General features: G+C 39.5%; 1 protein-coding gene across 2 annotated transcripts in view; it reads left to right on the top strand.

Moving 5' to 3' along the window:
* The window catches only part of RYK (receptor like tyrosine kinase), a 102867-nt gene that overhangs the window by 25844 nt on the left and 54607 nt on the right, over window positions 1-22416 (top strand). For both annotated transcript variants that reach the window (XM_042999172.1, XM_042999173.1), the window contains exon 2: window positions 9519-9640. In XM_042999172.1, the coding sequence (XP_042855106.1) occupies window positions 9519-9640 (122 nt within the window). The remainder of the gene's footprint in view (window positions 1-9518; window positions 9641-22416) is intronic.

A 22416-nucleotide genomic window follows, 5' to 3' on the forward strand; every position in this document is an offset into this window, starting at 1 on the left:
CCTTTATCTGATATGTTGTTTGCAGATATCTTCTCCCATTCCCTTGGTTGCCTTTTAGTTTTGCTGTTTCCTTCACTGTGCAGAAGCTTTTTATTTTGATGAGGTCCCAATAGTTCATTTTGGCTTTTGTTTTCCTTGCCTCCAGGGATGTGTTGAGTAAGATGCTGCTGTGGCCAAGGTTAAAGAGGTTTTTGCCTGCTTTCTCCACGAGGATTTTGATGGCTTCCTGTCTTACATTTGGGTCTTTCATCCATTTTGAGTTTATTTTTGTGTATGGTATAAGAAAGTGGTTCAGGTTTTTCTGCATGTCGCTGTCCAGTTTTCCCAGCGCCACTTGCTAAAGAGACTGTCTTTATGCCATCGGATATTCTTTCCTGCTCTGTCAAAGATTAGTTGGCCATATGTTTGTGGGTCCATTTCTGGATTCTCTGTTCTGTTCCACTGATCTGAGTGTCTGTTTTTGTGCCAAATGTTTATTTATCTTTGAGAGAGAGAGTGTGAGAACCTGCTCACGCACATGAGCAGGGGAGGGTCAGAGGATCCAAAGCCAGCTGTACGCAGCAGAGAGCCTGACACGGGGCTTGAACCCACAAACCACCAGACCATGACTTGAACCGAAGTCGGTTGCTCGACCAACTGAGCCACCCAGATGCCCCTCCCTATGAAAGATGTTTTAAGTTTAAATTCAGAAGTTGTTGATCACTTAAGATTAATTATTTTTTTCTACAACTCGTATGTTAGTGCTAGTGGCATTCTATGGTATGCAAGCTTTCTGAGATTAGAAAAGAGAGGTAAATAAAACCTATTGACTTTTTTCTTCCTCTTTTGAAAATTTTAGGGAAATGTTTCATATAATGAATGTGCAAATTTTAAATGTACAGTTGATTGAGTTTTGAAAAATGCATATAGCTGTATAAACACTACTCCAATTAGATATAGAATATTTTTATTACCCTAGGAAGTTCCCTGGTGCCCCATTGCAATCAGTTCACCAATTTCTCGCCCACCCCCTTTCCCAGGCAACCACACTGATCTGATTTCTGTCACCATAAATGAGTTCCGCCTGTTCTAGAATTTTCTATAAATGAAATTATATAGTATGTAGTCTGCGTAGCTTCTTCTGTGTAGTTTGTGAGATTCATCCCTTTTGTTACAAAGTCTCAACAGTTTATTTTCATTGCTGAGTAGTATTCTATCCTATGAATATACCACAGTTGGTTATTCATCATGTTGGTGTACATTTGTGTTATTTCCAGTTTGGGTTCTTCTGAAAAAAGTGCTATCCACATTCACATACAAATTTTTTTGTGGTCATATGTTTTCATTTCTTTCGGGTAATTACCTAGGAGTAGAATTACTGGGTCATAGAGTATGTATATTAACTTTATACAAAATTGCCAGTTTTCTGAAGTAATTTAACATTTTTATACTCCCAGCGATGTAGGAGAGATGCAGTTGCTCCAACATGCTTGCCAACATTTCATAATTCTTATAGCTAGAAATGGCATCTCATTGTTTTAATTTGTAGTTCTCTGATGACTGATGATGTGTAGCACCTTTTCATGTACTTATTGTCCATTTTCATATATTTTCTTAAAGGATATATGTTCACATCTTTTATCCAATTTAATGGGACTATATTTTGGTTTGTAGGAGATCTTTGTATATCCTAGAAGCAAGTCTTTTACTTATTTACTTATTTATTTATTTAAAATGTTTTTATTTATTTTCTGAGAGAGAGAACATGAGCAGGGGAGGGGCAGAGAAAGAGAGGGACAGAGGATCTGACGTGGGCTCCACGCTAACAGGCTGACAACAGCAAGCCCAACATGGGGGCTCGAACTAATGAACCATGAGATCATGACCTGAGCTGAATTCCGACATTCAACCATCTGAGTCACTCAGGTGCCCCAAGTTTTTGTTTTTTTTTAGAAAGATGTGTTGTGAATATTTTCTCCCAGTTTGTGACTTGAATGTCATTTTCTTAACAATGTTTTTCGAGGAGCAGAAGTTTTTAATTTTGATGATGACCAGTTCATATGTTTTTTTCTCTTTTGATTCATGTTTTGGGTGACGATTCCAAGAAATCTTTATTTACGCTAGGTTGTGAAGATACTCACCTATATTTTCTTTGAGAAGCTTTATAGTTTTAGCTTTTACATTTAGGTCTATAATTGATCCCAAATCAGTTTTTGTCTGAGATGTAAGATAGTGGTCAAGACTTTTCCCCCTGTACTCTTATCCAGTTGCATTAGCATCACCTTAACTCAGTTGCCTTGGTGCCTTTGTTGAAATTCCATTGGCCCTGTATTTGAAAGTTTTTTTTTGGATTCTGTTCTGTTCCATTAGTATGCCTGTCTTTATGTCAATACCACACTGTCTTGATTACTATAATTCTTAATCATGTTGTAAAATCAGATAAAGGGAGTCTTGCAGCATTATTTCTTTTTCAAGATTGTTTTGGCATTTAAATTTCATTTTAGAATTAATTTGTTTCTTAAAAAAATCTGTTGGGATTTTGACTAGGATTACTTTATATCTGTAGATCAGTTTGAGAAACTTGACATCTGGGGCACCTGGGTGGCTCATTTGGTTAAGCATCTTACTTTGGCTCAGGTCATGATCTCACAGTTGGTGAGTTGAGCCCCATGTCGGTTTCCATGCTGACATTGAGGAGCCTGCTTCGGATTCTGTCTCACTCTTTCTCTACCACTACCCTGCTTGTGCACATGTGCGCTCTCTCTCTCTCTCTCTCTCAAAAATAAATAAATATTTAAAAAAAGAAACTTGGCATCTTAAAAATATTGAGGCTTATCTAAGAGAATGGTGTCTCTCCACTTATTTAGGTCATCTTTAATTTTTCTTAAAAACAATTTTTTTTTAATGTTTATTTTTGAGACAGGGAGACACAGCGTGAGTGGGGGAGGGGCAGAGAGAGAGGGAGACACAGAATCTGAAGCAGGCTCCAGGCTCTGAGCTGTCAGCACAGAGCCTGATGCGGGGCTTGAACCCATGAACCGTGAGATCATGACCTGAGCCGAAGTTGGACGCTCAACCAACTGAGCCACCCAGGCACCTCAAGTCATCTTTAATTTTTCTTAGTTGCATTTTTCTTAGTTATTATTTTCAATAATTCACTATTGAGAATGATGTTAGTGTAGAGGTCTTGCATATCTTTACTTAGATTTATTTCTACTTATTGGTATTTTTTTTAATGTTACAGTATTGATTTTTAAATTTTGTTTTACAGTTGTTGCAAATATATAGAAATACAAATGATTAAAATTTTTTTCCCTTTTTTTAATATTTATTTAAAAAAATTTTTTTTTTCTCTTAACGTTTATTTATTTTTGAGACAGAGAGAGACAGAACATGAACTGGGGAGGGTCAGAGAGAGAGGGAGACACAGAAGCTGAAACAGGCTCCAGGCTCTGAGCAGTCAGCACAGAGCCCGACGCGGGGTTCGAACTCATGGACCGCGAGATCATGACCTGAGCTGAAGTCGGACGCTCAACCGACTGAGCCACCCAGGCGCCCCTTTAATGTTTATTTTTGAGAGAGAGCGTGCACACGAGTGGGGAAGGGGCAGAGAGAAAGGGAGACACAGAATCCTGAGAGAGAGAGAGAGAGAGAGAGAGAGAGAGAGAGAGAGAGAGAGAGAGAGAAGGAGCAGAGGGAAGGGGAGACACAAGATCCCAAGCAGGTTCCAGGCTCTGAGCTGTCAGCACAGAGTCTGACATGGGGCTTGAATTCACAAACCGTGAGATCCTGACATGAGCCAAAGTTGGATGTTAAACTGATTGAACCTCCCAGGCGTCCCTACAATTGATTATTTTATATTGGAGTTTTATGTTCTGAGACTTTGCTAAATTCATGAATTGGTTTGAGTAGTATTTTAGTAGAGCTCATAGTCCTTTTTAAACACATAATCCTATCATCTGGGAATTTTAGTTCATCCTCTCCAGCCTTTTTTTCTTGTCTTCACATATTGGTTAGGACCTCCAGTTCAAGGTTGAAAAGAAGTGGTGGAAGTAGACCGTGTGTTGTGGTCTTGTCCTTGCCTTTTTTCTGATCTTAGAAATAAGAATTTAATAATTCACTATTGAGAATGATGTTAGCCCTAGGGTTTTTAATAGATGCTCTTTACCAGACTGAGAAAGTTTATGTCTATTCCTACTTTGTAGACAGTTTTTATCATTAAAAATAGGCTTTGAATTTTGCCAAGTGCTTTTTCTGCATCTATTGAGATGATCTGTGTTATTATCTTCTATTTCATTAAAGTAGTGAGTTAGTAATTTTTAAAAATGTTTGGTAATTTTGAGAGAGAGAGAGCACATGAGCAGGGGAGGGGCAGAGAGAGAAAGGAGAGAGAGAATCCCAAGCAGGCTCCATGCTGGTGACACAGGGCTCAGTCTCACAAACCATGAGATCATGACCTGAGCTGAAATCAAGAGTTAGACACTTAACTGACTGAGCCACCCAGGCACCTCATGAATTAGTAATTTTTAAAGGTTAGCCTCTCATATACACTTAATCATGCTGTAATTATTCTTTTTGTATATTGCTGAATTCCATTTGCTAATGTTTTAGGGAGAACTTTATGTCTCTATTCAAGAGGTACATCAGTCTGTATTTTTCCTCTCATATTTTTGTCAGGTTTTAATATCAGTGTGATGCTGGCTTTATACAGTGAGTTAGGAACCTTTTTTTTTTTTTTAACTATTTCCTGAAAGTTTATGCAAGATTGATATTATATCTTCCTTAAGTATTTGATAGAATTCATCTGGACCCAGAGCTTTGGGGGAAATTTTTATTATTTGGATTTTTAACTTATTCTTGTCGGTTTTGGTAAATTGTGTTTTTCAAGGGTTTTTGTATTTTATCTGTTATTGAATTTATTGTCATAAAGTTGTTCATACTAACATTCTTTTTAGTATCTGTAGGATTTGTAGCAATGTTCCCTCTTCATTCTTTTTTTTTTTTTAATGTTTATTTATTTTGCGAGAGAGCTTGAACAAGTGGGAGAGTGGCAGAGAGAGAGAGGGGGGGAGAGAGAATCCCAAGCAGGCTCCCTGCTGTCAGCACAGAGCCTGTCACGGAGCTCGATCTCTAGAACCTTGAGATCATGTCCCGAGCTGAAACCGAGAGTCAGATACTCAACCAACTGAGCCACTCAGTCACCACCCCCCTTCATTCTTAATATTCATAATTAGTGTTTTCTCTTTTTTTTTCTTAATCTTGCAAAGAGTTTAACTTTCATTAATCTGGTCAAATAATCATCTTTTGACTTTATCTTTATCTTATAGTTAATTTCTTTTTTTTTTTTAAATGTTTATTTATTTTTGAGAGAGAGAGAGACACACAGTATGAGCAGGGAAGAGGCAGAGAGAGAGAGGGAGACACAGAATGTGAAGCAGGCTCCAGGCTCTGAGCTGTCAGCACAGAGCCCGACACGGGGCTCGAACTCACGAACTGTGAGATCATGACCTGAGTCGAAGTCGGACGCTTAACCCACTGAGCCACCCAGGCGCCCCTCTTTTTTTTTTTTTTTTTTTTTTTAATATTTGTTTATTTTTGAGAGAGAGAGAGGGAGAGGGAGAGAGAGAGACAGCATGAGTGGGGGAAGGGGCAAAGAGAGAGGGAGACACCAAATCCGAAGCAGTCTTTGGGCTCTGAGCTGTCGGCACAAAGCCTGACGCAGGACTCACACAGTGTGAGATCGTGACTGGAGCGGAAGTTGGATGCTCAACTGACTGAGCCACTCAGGCACCCCCGTTAATTTCTTTATTACAACATTTGATCGAGAAGGTAGCCTGTATTGTTTCTAGTTAGAATCCATTTTTAAAAATGTGTATGGTCTAACTCATGATTAATACCCCTCTGGGGTACTCCAGTTGGATGGGGGAGCTACCAACTGTGGGGGGTCCCACTTGGATGGAAGCTGGCAGCACAGGCAGTGAAAGAATTCATTCAAGGCAGAACAGAAGAGATATGATTTATTGGATCTACTGTAAAGGAATGGTGGGCAGGACAGCAAAAGAGACACTGTCTGCAACAAGGCAGTCGGTGGTGAGGGGCCACAGTTATAGGGCAGAGTGAGGGAGTATGGGACATATGGAATTTTATCTTTTTTGGCAATCGTAGGAACTGTGCCTGTTTGTAATTGGTCAGTTAGAACCTATGGCTGTTTTGAAGTGGGTTGCTTAATGAGTCTGGTTGCATTCAGCCCTGTGGTCCCTATGGGCCCTTTTGCCTTACTCAAGTTTCCATTGCTCAAGCCTGTTGCCTAAAAGCAGCATCTACAACTCCCTTGTTTCTTGTCCCATAAATACATTGTTTAAATAATGAACTAACATGGAGTTCCCACCTTGGTGAATTACCGGTAGAGACTACTCCAGGTGGAGTTGTCACACAAAGGAAACTATTTGCAGCAAATAAGGTCATGCAAGGGTGAATGGGTTGCTATTATTTAGGGTTAGGATGAATATTCAGAAAGGGGGCTTTGTCATTGTATGTAGAGGTAGGCATAACGTTATGCATGCACCTTGAGGAAACGTGTGTACATACATTGTATGTTAATGAGGCTTATGCTCTTCCTGGGGCAAAGATTTTAGTGTTATAATCAAGTAAAAGTAACTGTCACTTCATGGGGCATCTATGCAGTTGTGAGTTGGGATTTGAGCTCAAATTGGGTGGTCTGGAGCCACCAGAGGTTTGTGTGGGCAGTCCTTTTTGTTTGAGGGGTAGTTTTGGTTTCCATTATGGGATGCTGTCTGTGCCCATGGGGTTCTTTGCCTGAGTTGAAAGGTAAGCTGGGAAGAAGAGCTTAAAAAGGGTGGAACAAAGGTTGGTGGGTACATGCAGGTGGGCAGTAAAAGGTTAGTTGTTGAAGTCTAGCTGGTTAACAGAATATCCACATTAAATTTTTATGTTTTGATCTTTTGTTTTCTGAAATAATATTAGTCTCCAACTGTGATTGTAGATTTGTCTTTTTGTTATTAATGTTTTTCTATCCGTTTTTGCTTTACAGAAAGCTCTTTGAAGCTTTTATTAGTTACATTATCTTAGCTCCTATGTCTTTTATTAGTATGAAATTTTTCTTACTAATATAAAATCTTTTTACCTTGTTCTAGTTTGTCTCATGTCAATATTGCTCATCTACTTTGTTTTTCTTTCAATTTTTTAAAATATTTTTGAGAGAGAGAGAGAGTGCATGTGGGCAGAGCGGGGGAGGGGCAGAGAGAGAGAGGGAGATACAGAATCCAAAGCAGGCTCCAGGCTTTGGGCTGGCAGCACAGAGCCCAACGCAGGACTCGAACCCATGAACTGCAAGATCATGACCTGAGCCAAAGACACTTAACTGACTGAGCCACCCAGGCACCCCTAAATTTTTTTTAATGTTTATTTATTTTTGAGAGAGAGGGAGAGACAGAGTGTAAGTGGGGAAGGAGCAGAGAGAGAGGGAGACACAGATTCCAAAGCAGGCTCCATCCAGGCTCTGAGCTGTCAGCACAGAGTCGGACGTGGGTCTCAAACTCATAGACCCTGAGATCATGACCTGAGCTGAAGTTGGATGCTTAACTGACTGAGCCACCCAGGTGCCCTGTTTTTCTAATTTTTAAAAGTTTCGTTCCAGGTGTGCCTCTTGTAAACAGCATCAGTCTAGACTAGAATAAGACATGGACTTTAAAAAAAAAATTTTTTTTTAATCTTTATTTATTTTTGAGAGAGAGACAGAGTGTGAACAGGGGAGGAGCAGAGAGGGAGCGAGACACAGAATCCAAAGCAGGCTCCAGGCCCTGAGCTGTTAGCACAGAACCCGACACGGGGCTCGATCCCCCCCTTTTTAAAAAACAAAAAACAAAAAACAACAAGCACATTTAAGCCGTTTACAATTATTGTGATTGCTGATGTTTTCTTTGTACCCAGCTTTCTTGTTGCATTTTCCCCTTAACCTTTCTCTCACCTTCTTACCTTCCTTTTTCCCCTTCTCTAATACCACCAGTTCCTCCTCCCAGTGTTTGCTGGCAGTTCCTGTCCTGCCAGCAGTGAGGGTCTTTTGCAGAAAACCTCTAATTTTGTCCCATTGCATTTGGTATCTCTACAGAATAACTGAATAAAGCAGTGTTACCCAGACAGTGCTCCTTTCCCCTATGTAAGCTTCAAATCTCATTTCTGGATTAATGATTGTTTTAGATTCAGTTCAGAAATGAGAAAACTAATTTTACAGGAGACATACCTGTAGCAGAGTTATTGGTTTCTGTATCTATATCATAGAAGGTGTGGAGATCTCCATATTGACCTCTGCATCAAGGTTTTAGGCCCACAGTATAGACTTAGTAAAAATGAGATTTACATTTTGATTGGTCTCTCCTGTACCCTTTCCTTCTAGCATATGGAATATATATGTCATGCAGTACTAGAGGGACACCTAGTTCTTTTGGGTTATCATGAGAGAAAGCATCTGTTTGATTCTTTACTTTTGTCAAACACTTGCTGATAACCTCCCTCCTTACTTTTTTGTAAATAGTGAACTGGACTTAAGCTCACTCATTGCCTCGTTAGGCACCAGTATTTAGCTAGAATTTAGTAATACCGTTTTGTTTTCCTTTTCAGTGATTTCTTTTTGTTACCTTGTATTTTTTCACAATAATTACTAATTTTCCATTCAAGATAGTGATTAAATTTTCCTTTAAAATTTTTGTTTTAAAAAATTGAATCAATTTCAAAGAAAAATGCTAATTGGAGAATGTGGTATATGTTGGGAGGTTAGATGTGGCCCTGATGGAAAAGGTAATATGGGAGTGAGTGAGATTTGGGAGTTGCTTCTCCAGCATTTCTCAGGCATCTTGGTTATTTCTGCTTTATCTGCAGAACTAACTTGTTTAACAAGTATTTACTGAGCATCTGCTTTGTTCAGAGAACTGTTCTGAGAATAGGAGGAGAAATACGGTGTTCACCTTGTAGTCTAGGTATGGGAGAGGACATGTGTTGATGTGGCAGCTAATGTGAGTGTATGATGGTAAATGCTGTCAGAGCGGCCAGGACGTTGTGCGGATGAGGAAGTGGAGGCCATCTCTGGCTGGGGTCTTGAGGCTTTGGCTCAAACTAATGTTTTCACCTACGTACCTTTCTCTTTTCCATTTTGAATCTCTTTTCCTAAATCCACATCAGTTTTGCGGAGAGAAGAAGCTCTTGTGTGTAGGCATTACTCTGAGAAGGATCGGGTCCAAAAGGAGTGTCACATTGGTCCTCGCTTCCGGAGTTCTGGATCTAACACACCTGTGTTTAGCTGGATAGCTACCTAATTGTTTTTAGTCCCATCTTTATCTTTATTGATGATGATGAAACTCATTGTCCTACCTGCTTCATTAGACAGCATATGTGAGAGACATTCATGATATACACTTGTATATCCATATTATTTTCATTCTTACTAGTATTTGAAATCCTAATGGTTAATGATTTTGACTGTAATTTTAGGTGTTTAATTCTTTTTTCTCTATTTTTTTTTCTAGGTCTTGATGCAGAACTTTATTATGTGAGAAATGACCTTATTAGTCACTACGCCTTATCCTTTAACCTGTTAGTACCCAGTGAGACAAATTTCCTGCACTTCACTTGGCATGCAAAGTCCAAGGTAAGAGAATAGTCAACCAAAGATGTCAAGACAGGACCACTTGGGCCCAGATGCCAATGCAAGGCCTATATCTGAGGGATGGACTGCCATCTATACAAAAGGGCTAGTAGGTGGTGGGCTGTAGCAGTACTGAGTCTTTTCAGATTTATATTTTAAGTCTTTAGCCTATTCCTTTAGACTTTCTCAAGTCCTATAAAATGAAGGTAGCCACCATTTATGTCAGGCTTATGACAGAACATTTATGTCCTTTCAGGCTTTTCAAGCAGGGATGCAGATCTAATGTGAAGAGGGAACAGTTGAACTTGCTGATGTTCTGTTATCTTTTTATTTTTTAATTTTTTTAAGTGTTTATTTGTTTTTGAGAGACAGAGACAGAGAACAAGCAGGGGAGGAACAGAGAGGGAGACACAGAATCTGAAGCAGGCTCAGGCTCTGAGCTGTCAGCACAGAGACTGATGTGGGGCTTGAACCCATGAACTGTGAGATCATGACCTGAGCCAAAGTCAGTTGCTTAACCGACTGAGCCACCCAGGCTCCCCTTGACTGTGCTGTTATTGTGAAACAATAGGAATGGAGGATGGGGAAGTTGTTCTAGGCGTGTTTGATGTGATGGATATAGTTCTGCCATTTATGGAGAAATGGTAAAAGTAGGGTACAGCAGATGCAGGCACCCACGTGTGCTGTGGCCAAGCTCCTTTAACTGTAATGAACCTCTTGCCTGGCTTACTTGTAGCTGAATTCTTCACATTTTCTCTGACTGACTGAGCTCCACGAACATGAAAAGTTTTTTCATACGTCAAAAGTGGGAAGCTGAGGGAAGAGCCCACCTCCTCCAACCAACTTTAATTTCCTTTATTAGCATTATATATGAACTGAGTAGGATTTTATTTGGGAAATAAAAATAGTTTTGCTACTAAAATCTCTAGCAGAGTTTTTTTTTTTAAGTATTACAAAGTGATATTTGTCCTGATATTTGTTGCAAGTCATTTAAATTTGGTGACTTTAATATAGATCTTTTTATCTACTTAGAAAACAATAATGAGTACTAGGAAAACCAAGTATTAATAGAATTATTTAAAAAACTATCAAGACTTTGTAGATCTATACCCAGAAATTATTGTTGTTTATAGTTTTGTATACTTCAAGCTCATTTTTTAAAAATGTTTATTTATTTTTGAGAGAGAGAATGAGAAAGAGAGAGAGAAAGAGAACGTGAGCAGGGGAAGGGCAGAGAGAGAGGGAGACAAAGAATCCTAAGCAGGCTCATGCTGTCAGTGCAGAACCCAGTGTAGCGTTCGAATCCATGAACCGTGAGATCATGACCTGAGCCCAATCAAGAGTCAGATGCTTAACCCACTGAGCCACCCCCACACTGCCAAACTCACTTTTTTTTTTTACCTTTTTAAACAAAAAGGGGATTTATGACACCTATGTTGTACAGTATTTTCCCCCTTACCTAATACTGTCTTTTGGCATCTTTCCATTTCACTACTTAACAGATTTAACTCATTCTGTATAACGGCTTATTATAATATGATATTGTATGGATGCATGATTATTTCTTTTTAGTTTATTTTTATTTTTGAGTGAGAATATTTTTAAATTTAAAAATTTTTTCATCTCCTTTTCCTTATTTATTTCTGGTGACAATGCTGTTCAACACTAAAATGGAAAACAACGTACAAAAAAGGAAAAGGTAAAAGACAACTTTGACAATTATCTATACACTGGATATAGTGGCAAAGAACATAATATGGTCAGATTCTAGTTACTTTTACTTTTAACAGCTTTACTGGGGTGTGATTTACGTACAATAAAATTCACTCATTTTGAGTACATAGTCCAATGATTTTTTTGAGTTTGTGCAGAGTTTTCCAGAGTTGTGCAGCCATCACCACAATCCAGTTTTTGAACATTTCCACCACTCCAATAGGGTCCCTTGTGCCTGTTAGCAGTCACTCTTCAGTCCTACCCCCAACCACAGGCAACTACTCATCTACCTCTGTCCTTATGCATTTGCCTGTTCTGGACATTTCATATAACTGGAGTCATAGAAAGTGTGGTCTTTTGTGACTGTTTTCTTTCACTTAGCAAATGTTTCTAAAATTTGTCCACGTTATAGCATGATATCAATACTTCATTCCTTTTTATTACTGAGTAGTATTTCTTTAAAAAAAATTTTTTTAATGCTTATTTTTGACAGAGACAGAGCATGAGCGGGGGAGGGGCAGAGAGAGAGAGGGAGACACAGAATCCGAAGCAGGCTCCAGGCCCTGAGCTGTCAGCACAGAGCCTGACGTGGGGCTCGAACCCACAGATCACGAGATCATTTCCTGAGCCGAAGTCGGACGCTCAACCGACTGAGCCACCCAGGTGCCCCGAGTAGTATTTCTTTTTAATGGATAGACCATAATTTGTTTATCCATTCACCAGTTGAGGAACATCTGGGTTGTTCTACTGTTTTTTTTTTGGGGGGGGGGGTCTACTTTTTGACTAGTTATGAATGATGCTGCTGTGATCATTTGTATACAAGTCTTTGTGTAGGCTTATGTTTTCATTTCTCTTGGGTATTTACCAAGGTTGGAAATTGCTGGGTTGTGTAGTAAAATTGTGTTTAATTTCTTAAGAAACTGCCATTTCTTCCAAAATGGCTGCACTATTTTACATTCTCATCATCAAAATACAAGGGTTCCAATTTCTCTACATCCTCACCAACACTTGTTATTTTCTGGGTTTTTGATTATATCCATCATAGTGGGCATGAAGTAGTATCTCATGGTGGTCCTGAGACAGTGAGAATCTTAAGCAGGCTCCACACTCAGCACAGAGCCTGATGTGGGACTCGATTTCATGACTGTGAGATCATGACCTGAGCTGAAATCAAGAGTCAGATGTTTAACCAACTGAGCCACCCAGGCACCCGAATGTATGATTATTTCTTAAGTGCCTCATTGACACGTGTATTTTTAATAGCATTTCACTGTTTCAAACAATGCTTCCTTTCTGTGTTAGAGATAGTTTCCTTCCCTTCATCTGTCAGGCAAAATCCATAGTACAGAGATAGTGAAAACAATTGGTAGTTCATCTTTTGTTACTGTTTCTACCTTTGTTATTGTTGAATATAGAAACATAGAAAAAATATGTGTGTGAATGTGTACTTGGGTGTATATATATGTGTGTGTGTGTGTGCATGCATACATTGAGAACATCTTTGTTCAAAAAATTTTGTGCACTTGTGGCATAATTTTTGAATAGTAAATTATCACCAAGTAGTGAAATGGCAGGGTCAGAGTGTTTAAAGTTTTGATTAACATTGCCAAATTATTTCTCCTTCCCTCTCCCAAGATGGTACCAATGAACCAATGTTCGTTACCAAATGAATAGGGGTGTTTATTTATTTCTTCAGTTCACTCCTTAACACTAAATATTTTAAGTATAGTTGTTTGCTAATCAGTGAGTAAAAATGATTATATAACTATCCATATATTCCTATTATTATTACAGTTGACCCTTGAATAACGTGGGGGTTACAGGGTACTGATGTGCTCCCCCTGCAGTTGAGAATCCACATAGAACTTTTGATTGCTTCAAAACTTAACTACTAATGGTCACATATTTTGAATGTTATAGATATTTTAAAAAAATTTTTTAAATGTTTATTTTTGAGAGAGACAGAGCATGAGTGGGGGAGGGGCAGAGAGAGAGAGAGAGAGAGAGAGAGAGAGAGAGAGAGAGAGAGAGAGAATATGAAACAGGCTCCAGGGTCTGAGCTGCCAGCATAGAGCCTGATGTGGGGCTTGAACCCACAGACCACAAGATCATGACCTGAGCCGAAATTGGTTGCTTAACTGACTGAGCCATCCAGGTGCCCCATATGTTATAGATATTATATACTGTAATTCTTACAAAAAGTAAGCTAGAGAAAGAAAATGTTAAAAATAATCATAAGGAAGAGATAATCCATTTATAGTACTATACTATAAAAAAAAAATCTGTGTGGGACGCCTGGGTGGCTCATTCATTTGAATATCCCACTCTTGATTTTGTCTCAGGTCATGATCCCAGAGTCATGGGATTAAGCCCTACATTGGGCTCCATGCTGAGTGTGGAGCCTGCTTGGGGATTCTGTCTCTCTCTCTGCCCCTCTCCCCTACTTGTGCTCTCCTAAAAAAAAAAAAAATCCACATAAGTGGGCTTGTGCAGTTCAAACACATATTGTTCAAGGATCAGCTGTATATATACTCAAGCATGTTACAGAAACATTATATACACATATACATACAGGCATTAAAATATAAACTGCAGTAATGTGATTAAAGTTGACTTAGCTTGGATTCTGGGTAAAACATATGTGCCTTGTTGGAGCACCTCAACTGTCCAACACTGTTGCCTTGGGGTATCCAAACATGGGCTGCTTTTTTAGCAGTAGATAGGTCTCTTTAGGGTGAAAACTGCAAAAACAGGTCAAGAGAGAGAAGTCATGCGAAACAATTAAGAACATGTAGTAAATGGTAACCTGGATATGCTGAACTGCCAAAATAAATGGTACAGATAATTCAGAAAAGGTTCACCTGAGACATTAAAATTTTTTTAATGTTTATTTATTTTTGAAAGAGAGAGAGAGAGAGACAGAGCACAAGTGGGGAAGGGGCAGAGAAAGAGGGAGACACGGAATCCAAAGCAGGGAGACACAGAATCCAAAGCAGACTTCTGTCAGCACAGAACCCGACACAGGACTCAAACTCATGAACTGTGGGATCATGACCTGAGCTGAAGTTGGACACCTAACCAGCTGAGCCACCCAGGTGCCCCACCCTGAGATATTTTAATATGATCTGTGTCATTTTCAATGAGTAAGCATCTGGACTCTTCAAGGAAACTGAACTAACACATTTTCCAGTATTCTTACATAACATTATGTGACCTTATTATTTAGAGGTGGGGGTAACTTTTAATTATGATATGATTTCAAACATAAAGGAAAATTATAAGAACAGTACAAATAATTCTCATATATCCTTTACCCACATTCACTGATTATTACTGGTTTGCTTACTTTATCATTCATTGTTTCTTTCCTTCCACTCTCATGCACACACCCTTTCTTCTTGAACTATATGAAAGTGAATTGCAAGCATCCTGCCCATTTAGCCTTGAATACATCAATGCATATTTTCTAAGAATAAGGGCATTCTTCTTTTTTTTTTTTTTTTGTAAAGAGTGGGTAAGGTGCAGAGAGAGAGAGGGGGACAGAGGAACTGAAGCAGGTTCTGCACTGACGGCAGAGAGCCTGATGCAGGGCTTGAACTCATAATCTGTGAGAGCACGACCTGAGCTGAAGTTGGACACTCAACCAACTGAGCCACCCAAGAGCCTGAGAATAAAGGCATTCTTTATAAAGCCTAAGTACAATGATCAAAATCAGGAAACTAAATGTGGATATAATACTGTTATCCAGTATCTAATCTGTAGTACTCACATTTCACCAATTATCATGATGATGTTCTTTATAGCTCTTTTTTTCACCTGATTCAGGATCATCCATGCAGTTGATTAAGGTACCTTTAATCCTCTATTAACCTGGAACATTTCTTTGGCCTTTCTTTGTGTGCTTTGACCTTGATGATTTTGAAATAAATAGGCCAAGTATTTTGTAGAATGTCCTTCAATTTGAGTTGTCTGAGGTTTCCTCATGATTAGATTCAGGAACGTGTCTTTGCTAGTAACACCACAAAAATGCTGTCCTTCACAGGACACATGATGTCATCTTGTCCTATTACTGGTGATCTCTGATCACTCAGTTCACTAGGTTTCTCTACCAAAGTGTTCTCCTTTGGGATGAGTAAGTAATTGTGGGGAGATTTTGTGAAATTATATTTAAAAAATTCCATTCCTCATCACCCTTTAAACTACTAGTATTTGCATCTGTGTTTAGAACTAGGTTTCACTTTTTAGCCAGTGCTATTGATGAGTAGTAAGTTTCCTCTCACTGGAAGAGGTCAGATCTATACTGGGTAACTATTTCGTGGAGTGTTGTAGAGGGAATTCAAGGATTTGTGGAGCAGTGGGTCTTGAATTTTAAGTTCCCTTGCAACTCTGAGATCCAGTGTTTCTGTGAACATCTTTTAGGCAGAGAATCTTTTTATATTCTCCAAAAAATTGATAATAAATCCTTTGTTACTTTTCCTACCTTTAATGTTGGTAAATATAAAAGCAAATAATACATATATTTTAAAGTAGCGAAAAATCGAATGAAATAGTAGAGAATCTATTCTAGTACTCCACTGCCGTTGAATAGGGTATGATTATTCCTGGGCCTACTTAGGAAAAAATAATGATCTAACCTGGGCAAGTATATGGTTAGTGACTTGTAAATAAAAATTGGCAGTGTGCCATGTGGCAGTTAGAAGTGAAGAGAATTAAACTCTCTTAATCATTCTTTTTAAAAAATACACATACATTAGATGTTTTTTATCTGGAGTGAGTTTCAGGGATCTGACATTGCTAATAGTGGATGTCTGAGGACTTTTAAAGCCTGTCGCAGAAGGAAGTTGGAGTGGAAGAGAGTAGATAGAGGTATGGGTTCAGATGAATATATATATTTGAAACAGTACTGGCCTGGGCACATGTTGGGTCAGGAGGAGCCTTGGCATAGCTCTTATGGTACTTCCATATTCTTCACTCATAAATTCTAAACTACTTCTGTGGCAGGTTTTAAATACCATCATTAGTGCACATTTGGGCTACTGTTGCTGATATGATATTCCTGGGAGGGCAGAAGTTCCCTGACTTGTTGGAGGGCATTGCCACCTATTTACACATCTAGGACAGAAGCCTAGAAGGGGTCCAGTACTTCTTCTCCTGCACCTGCCAGGTCCAGTTGATTGTCTTTCATAATTATACCTTAAATTCATCTCCTACCTCTCTGGACTTAATGCCTCATCTGTAGTTTGGGCCTTTTTTGTTTCTTAACTAGATGGGAAATAGTTTTCTAACTAGTTTCCTTGCCTCTGGACTGACTTGTTGCTGCACTCCTGCCCCACCCTCACCCCCTACTCCCACCCTCAGAAGCAACTCTAGGGCTCCCAGTTGCCACCAGAATAAAGTTCTGATTTTTTAGGAAGCCTTTATGATCTTGTCCCTGCCTTTCTTTTCTCCTTCCTCTCCAGCTAGTTATTTAGTGCCATTTTGTTTGGCAATTTTTTGAATGGCCTGGACTCTGTTACGTTGCTGCTGTTTATATTGCAAGAAATTCCCTTTCTCCATTCTTTATTTACCTCACTAACTCCTGTTCGTCTCATAAATCTCAGAACTGGTGTCACCTTTCCTTCAACCGTGTCAGGTGCTTTCTGTACCCACGGCACCTTTCTCTTTCCTCCCTCATAACCCTTAGCATAATCTAACAGTGTTGTGGTGGTTGATTTTCTTTTCTGTCTCCCTCCTAGATGCAAAACACTTCAAAGTGAGGAACTCCTTTTCGTCTTTCTCTGTGTTCCGTGTATAGCACTTGGTACTTACGCTTGGTTACAGGTCCTCTTTTACTGACTACAGAAGAGATGCATAGATAGAAGCCACAGGGCACAGCTCAACAAATGGGGATCTTCTGAGCACTTAGAGCTTTTTAAAGTTGGAATGTACTGCTTTCGGAGTGGTGAATTTCCTGTTTCTAGAAGTGTGAAACATAGCTGGGTATACTTGACACTAGTTGTCCATCTGGGACTTTTCACATATTTCACTGTGAATAAAGTTGTAAATTTGGAGGAATAGATGAAATTCAAAGATTGAATATATAGCAAAACTAATTTCACAAGTTCATGTGTAACAGGGTTTAGAATTTAGGGGAAAGTAATCATCTTCTATCTTATAACGTTTTATAATAAAAAACTAAGGAATATATTTGTATTCAGTTTCAGGCTTTGGCCACCAGTGCAACTCCTAATTCCAGTTTTAGGTTATAATCTCTTTGGTAATTAATTTAACTTTGCTTATTTTAAAATTTGGTCTTTTGAGTATTCAATTTATATATATGGTACAGAATTCAAAAGGCATAAGGGAAGGGGTAAACAGTGAAAATTAAGTCCTCTACACCTTCCTAGTACCATCCCCAAACAATCCAGCCACTGAGTTTCCCTTCCATTGGCAACCACTGTTACCTGATTCCTGTCTTCTATTCTAAGGATAGTCTGTGCATGGATAAGCACAAGTGTATATGTATGTGTGTGTGTGAATATGTATATATATATATATATTTTTTTTTTTTTTTTTTAACAAGTTATACACTGCGTACTTTCTGCAGTTTGCAGAGCACTGAACAACATATTCTGATAAAGGTTCTCTGTCCCTGCATATAGACTTGAACTTTTTTCCTTCAAATCACTAAAAAAATACATTAAATGGTTGCACTTTGGTTTATTGATCACTTACTATGAAAAAAAAAATAAGACCTAGATTTGGAAGGAGACTTGCTTAAGGTAGTATTGGAAGCAGAAGACACAGGAAGTAGAGATGACTTCAAGTGGGAAAGTCATACAAGGGAGCAAGAGAGACATGACTTCTTCACCTGGGGAGATACAGAGGGTTCTTCACCTAATCTTGTTGGCTCTGAGATGCGATCGTGAACTTTCTGGAGGAAGGCTGTGGATCCTACACTCTAACCCTTTATCAGAATTTCTCAGTTCTTTTTAAGATGAGCCAGGAGGTAAAATATTCACTTCCAAAAATCTCAAGGTTCTCCTTGATATGTCCGTTCACACCATAGATACTTTAACGTTAGTTTTCACACATCAGAGCTTTTGCTAATAGTGTTGTTCTTCAGTGTTTACTTGGCTTTTGTCTTGCAAAACAGACTATGGTCTTCTCAGAGGCTAAAGCTGTATCTTATTCTTGACATCTGTGTCAGATTGCTTTAGTGAGTGGTTGTTAAATACCATTGGTTAATTGCATTTCCAGGTGGGATAAAAACACTGGTAATTTCTTCTCTTTCACAAGGCCACGTGGTCATCAAAAAAGAATGCAAAGATTACTAGGTGGTTTTAACAAATAATTAGGTTCTTCTGTATTCTGGAACATTCTCTGATATCTAGGGGAAAAAAGCATTCCATTGCATCTATTAAGTGTCTGTAGGTATTTTAGAGAGTTGGAAGGCAAAAATATACCAAAATGTAGCAGAATATTCCTCCAACTCACATCCACTCTGTATCTCTTCTCAGGTTTCAGGAATTCTTCATCATTGTCAGGAGGTTTTGTAGGGAACTTGTCCAGAGTTCCTGCAGCAGCCCAAGGGAGAGCCAGCAGTATCCCCTGCAGAGTGGGATTTCTATGAAAAAGGAGCACTTCTGGTCAATTCAGAGAAATTAAAAGGCTATCCAGCTGTAGGCAAATGTATTCACTTTAAATCTGTACTGTGTTCCAGAAAGAAATGGCTTTACTCATCAGCTGCCTATTGGCAATTGCCGTTTGTTTCCAAGTAAGGGAAGATTACCAAAAATGTTTATTTTTTAGCTTATTCAAATATTTATATTTTCTCTAGCTTCTTTTCTGAAATATTTTGGCTCCCTCTTTTTTCTGATAAACAACTGCTGTTCACATTTTCTTTGTTCCACTAGTTTATGAGTGTTAGCTTTAGAATGGATCTGTTTCTTCAAGGATCACTGGAAAGTGAGATTCCATGTAGATCGATACATGGCAAAGTAGAGAAAATTTACAGTTCTCTGACCCCAGAAACTGCAGTTTAAAAATTAATATCCTAAGGATTTCAGAGGGAGAAGAGAACCGCCCTGTGAATGCCTTACATATGTAGATAGTCCCTCAGAAAGGGGGCCAGCAAACGGCAGGCTTCTGTGCTCTCATACTCCTTGTTCCTCCAGGCTGCTGTTCTGGCCAGAGGTCAGCCTTCTTAAACTTGCTACCCAGTCCCTTTGCCACCTCTCCCTAGCTCCACTCACAAGCTCATTTCCCTTCCCTCTTACTTCCTTGAGATACTTAGGTGTTAGTCTTGCCCCCTACCCTCCACATTGCCGTTAGGGCCTGTGACCCCATTTGCTGCTCTCTGCTTTCTTAGAAGTTCTGGTGTCTGGTTAGCTGTGTCTCTGCTTACGATAACTGAGACCTAGAATAAAAGAGATAGCAAATGTGGGGAAACATACATTTGGCTTTGAATCTGTTAGATTTGAGAGCTATAAGATTATTAGACATATATGTCTAGTAAGTAATTGCACCTATGGGAGAGGTTGAAGTTATAGGAGAGTGAGAGACCAGTGGATGATACAAGATCCCATCAGTGATGAAACGGGTTAGAACCTAATATACTAGGAGAGGAGTGTTTATTATTTGGAGAGGAGAATATGTCTTTCCTTGGGGCTGGAGGGCAGAGGTTGAGTACTCTAACAGATCTCTCTGGTGCTGAAAAGAAATAAAGAAGGGAGGGGGGTCCTTGTGTGCTAGCTAAAGGAGATAAGAACATTGAGAGTGAGGAAGTGGGAAGGGCAGCAGGTAGTGAAGTGGTGAGGTCCTGTGACATTTGGAGTGAGTAGACTAGGGAGAGAGAAGAGGCTGTGATGAAGGGCTTGCTGATAGGATTATGGGTCTGTCTTGAGCTTAGGGGTCATTCTTGTGTAGCAGCACCCTTTTCTCCAGGAATGGATTTCCTCCATCCGTGCTGGGCAACATGAGAGTGAGAGGTGGTTAGGGTGCTGGTGCGGCCCTCTAAGAGTATGGAGGGGAATGAACCAGTTATCATGTCAGTAACCTTGTAGTCTTCGGGGCATAGTCTGTAGGAAAGTGAAACCAGGCCACTGGCTGGATCAGAGAGAAGGGAAATAGCTGAATTGTCCACTGTAGCCCAGTTCTGTACACCGCCATTGGCTTACACATGTGTTTCGTAAGTGTTGGCTGAATCAGTGATGGAGACAAAGAAACTGGTTTTATAGGAATCAGAGGTAGTGATGGGGTCTTTGATAGGGTGGGATTTTTGTGTTTGTTTTGGTTCTGGAGTAATTCTTTGTCATGTAGGTTTACTGAATACTGTAATATTGAAGCCCACCCGGGAAGGTGACAGGAGACAAAGTGAGCCAAGGGCCAAGGCCTCTGCAAAGTTTTTGTCTGTTGTTGATGTTTATGGCATGAGAAATAGCCATCTTGAGTAGAATTTGTGAGCTTCAGGGTATAGGGGATTTCTCATGAGGGAAGCATGTCTAGAAAGGACCTAATGACCCTAAAAGAATGCAGACCCTATTGTCTAGACCCTAAGGGTTAGGTGTTGTAAGAACTGAATGATAGGCAGGGAGAAGAGATCTGAGGAAAGCCAGGTTGTAGGAGAAGGTGGAGAAGACATTTATGAAAAGGCTGAGAGTGTAGGGGGCTGTTTAGAATAGTGGGGGTCCCAAGATGGAGGACAAAACAGAAGGACTGCAGCACGTTCTTGGCAGAGCACTGGAAGGCTTACTTGTGTCAATCTCTGGGGTTAGTAGTAGGCTGGTGCCTATAGGGGAAGCACAATGGGGCAGTGGGGTAGCTACTCTGGAATGACAGCTGATGCCACTGCAGTATGCATTTGTCAGGGGACCTGTGCCAAGCTGACAGGTGTGTTGTCTTAATTATCCTCTTTGATTCTCATAATGTGTTAGCCTCATTTTATAAAAACTGAAACTCAGGAAAGTTAATATACCTAAAGGTCACACAGTCTCATGGTTCCTATCCAATTCTTACTGATTATGCTTAATTTCTTTTGTGCACTTGCACTTCATGTATTGTCCTATTCAAAGACAGCATAGATACAGGAATATAGTCAATGCATTCTGTAGTGTTATAGTTAGCGAGTGTTGCTGGAAAGTCTGCTCCTTCTTGGCCCAAACACAACGGTGTAGCTAGCTCTCTAGCACCCCCTGGTGGCAGTGACAGAAATGTGGTGTGCTAGGGTAAGAGTGAATACTGACTAGCCTGAGGTACCACAAAGTCAGTGACAGGCAGCAGCAAGACCATTTTCTTTGTTGTGAACATGGCACTTCCCAAATACAGCCTTTAACAGTTGTTTGTCTGTGTATCTTAACTGTAAGGTAATAATATGATTTATACCCCTACAGTGTTTAGGGACATTCAAGTATGAAAGTGTGAAAAGACACCCACAGTGAGAGTTAAATCCATTGGCTTGAACCCTTCTTATCCTTTGATAAACACCCTTTGCCCCAGCCAATGTCCAGGTCCATCCCTTTCCTTATAAGCTAGGATGGTACTCTCTTCCTATTTCCTTTCATCTTTATTATGTCCCATTTCGTTGGCTTTTTTCATTAGCATATGAACACATTTTAATACTGCCCATTGAAAAAAGAAAGAAAAGCTTTAGAATCTGTCACCTCTTTCTCACACCACTCCCAACCTTATTCCATTTTTCCTAGTTAAATTTCTTAAAGAATGGTTTCATAAACCTCTTTCCTATCACTCTTTTCCCAATCCACTGTCCCTTTCCTTCTGCCAATTCTATCTCTCCACCAGAACTACCCATGTGACCAGTGAATGGGAGAGGAGTACCTGTTCTTATCAAGACCCCAGTGGGCTGTTCAAAGAGTAATGTGAAATATAAGGCCTCATTGAAGGTCTTGAAGGTGGCAGCTACTCTGAATTTCAGCTATTGTTTTGCAGTTTGAGTTGTTTCTTTCATGACTATCAATCTAGCAGTAGGGCTGTATTATTGGGGCTGGCTGGTTATGTTAAGCCCCCAAGTGGGCCAGGTATCGATAGTTAATATTGGTGTTCCAGTGATGCCTTCATAGTCACCTCTT

This window comes from Panthera tigris, chromosome C2 (genome assembly GCF_018350195.1).
Source record: "Panthera tigris isolate Pti1 chromosome C2, P.tigris_Pti1_mat1.1, whole genome shotgun sequence".
Classification (NCBI taxonomy): Eukaryota; Metazoa; Chordata; class Mammalia; order Carnivora; family Felidae; genus Panthera; species Panthera tigris.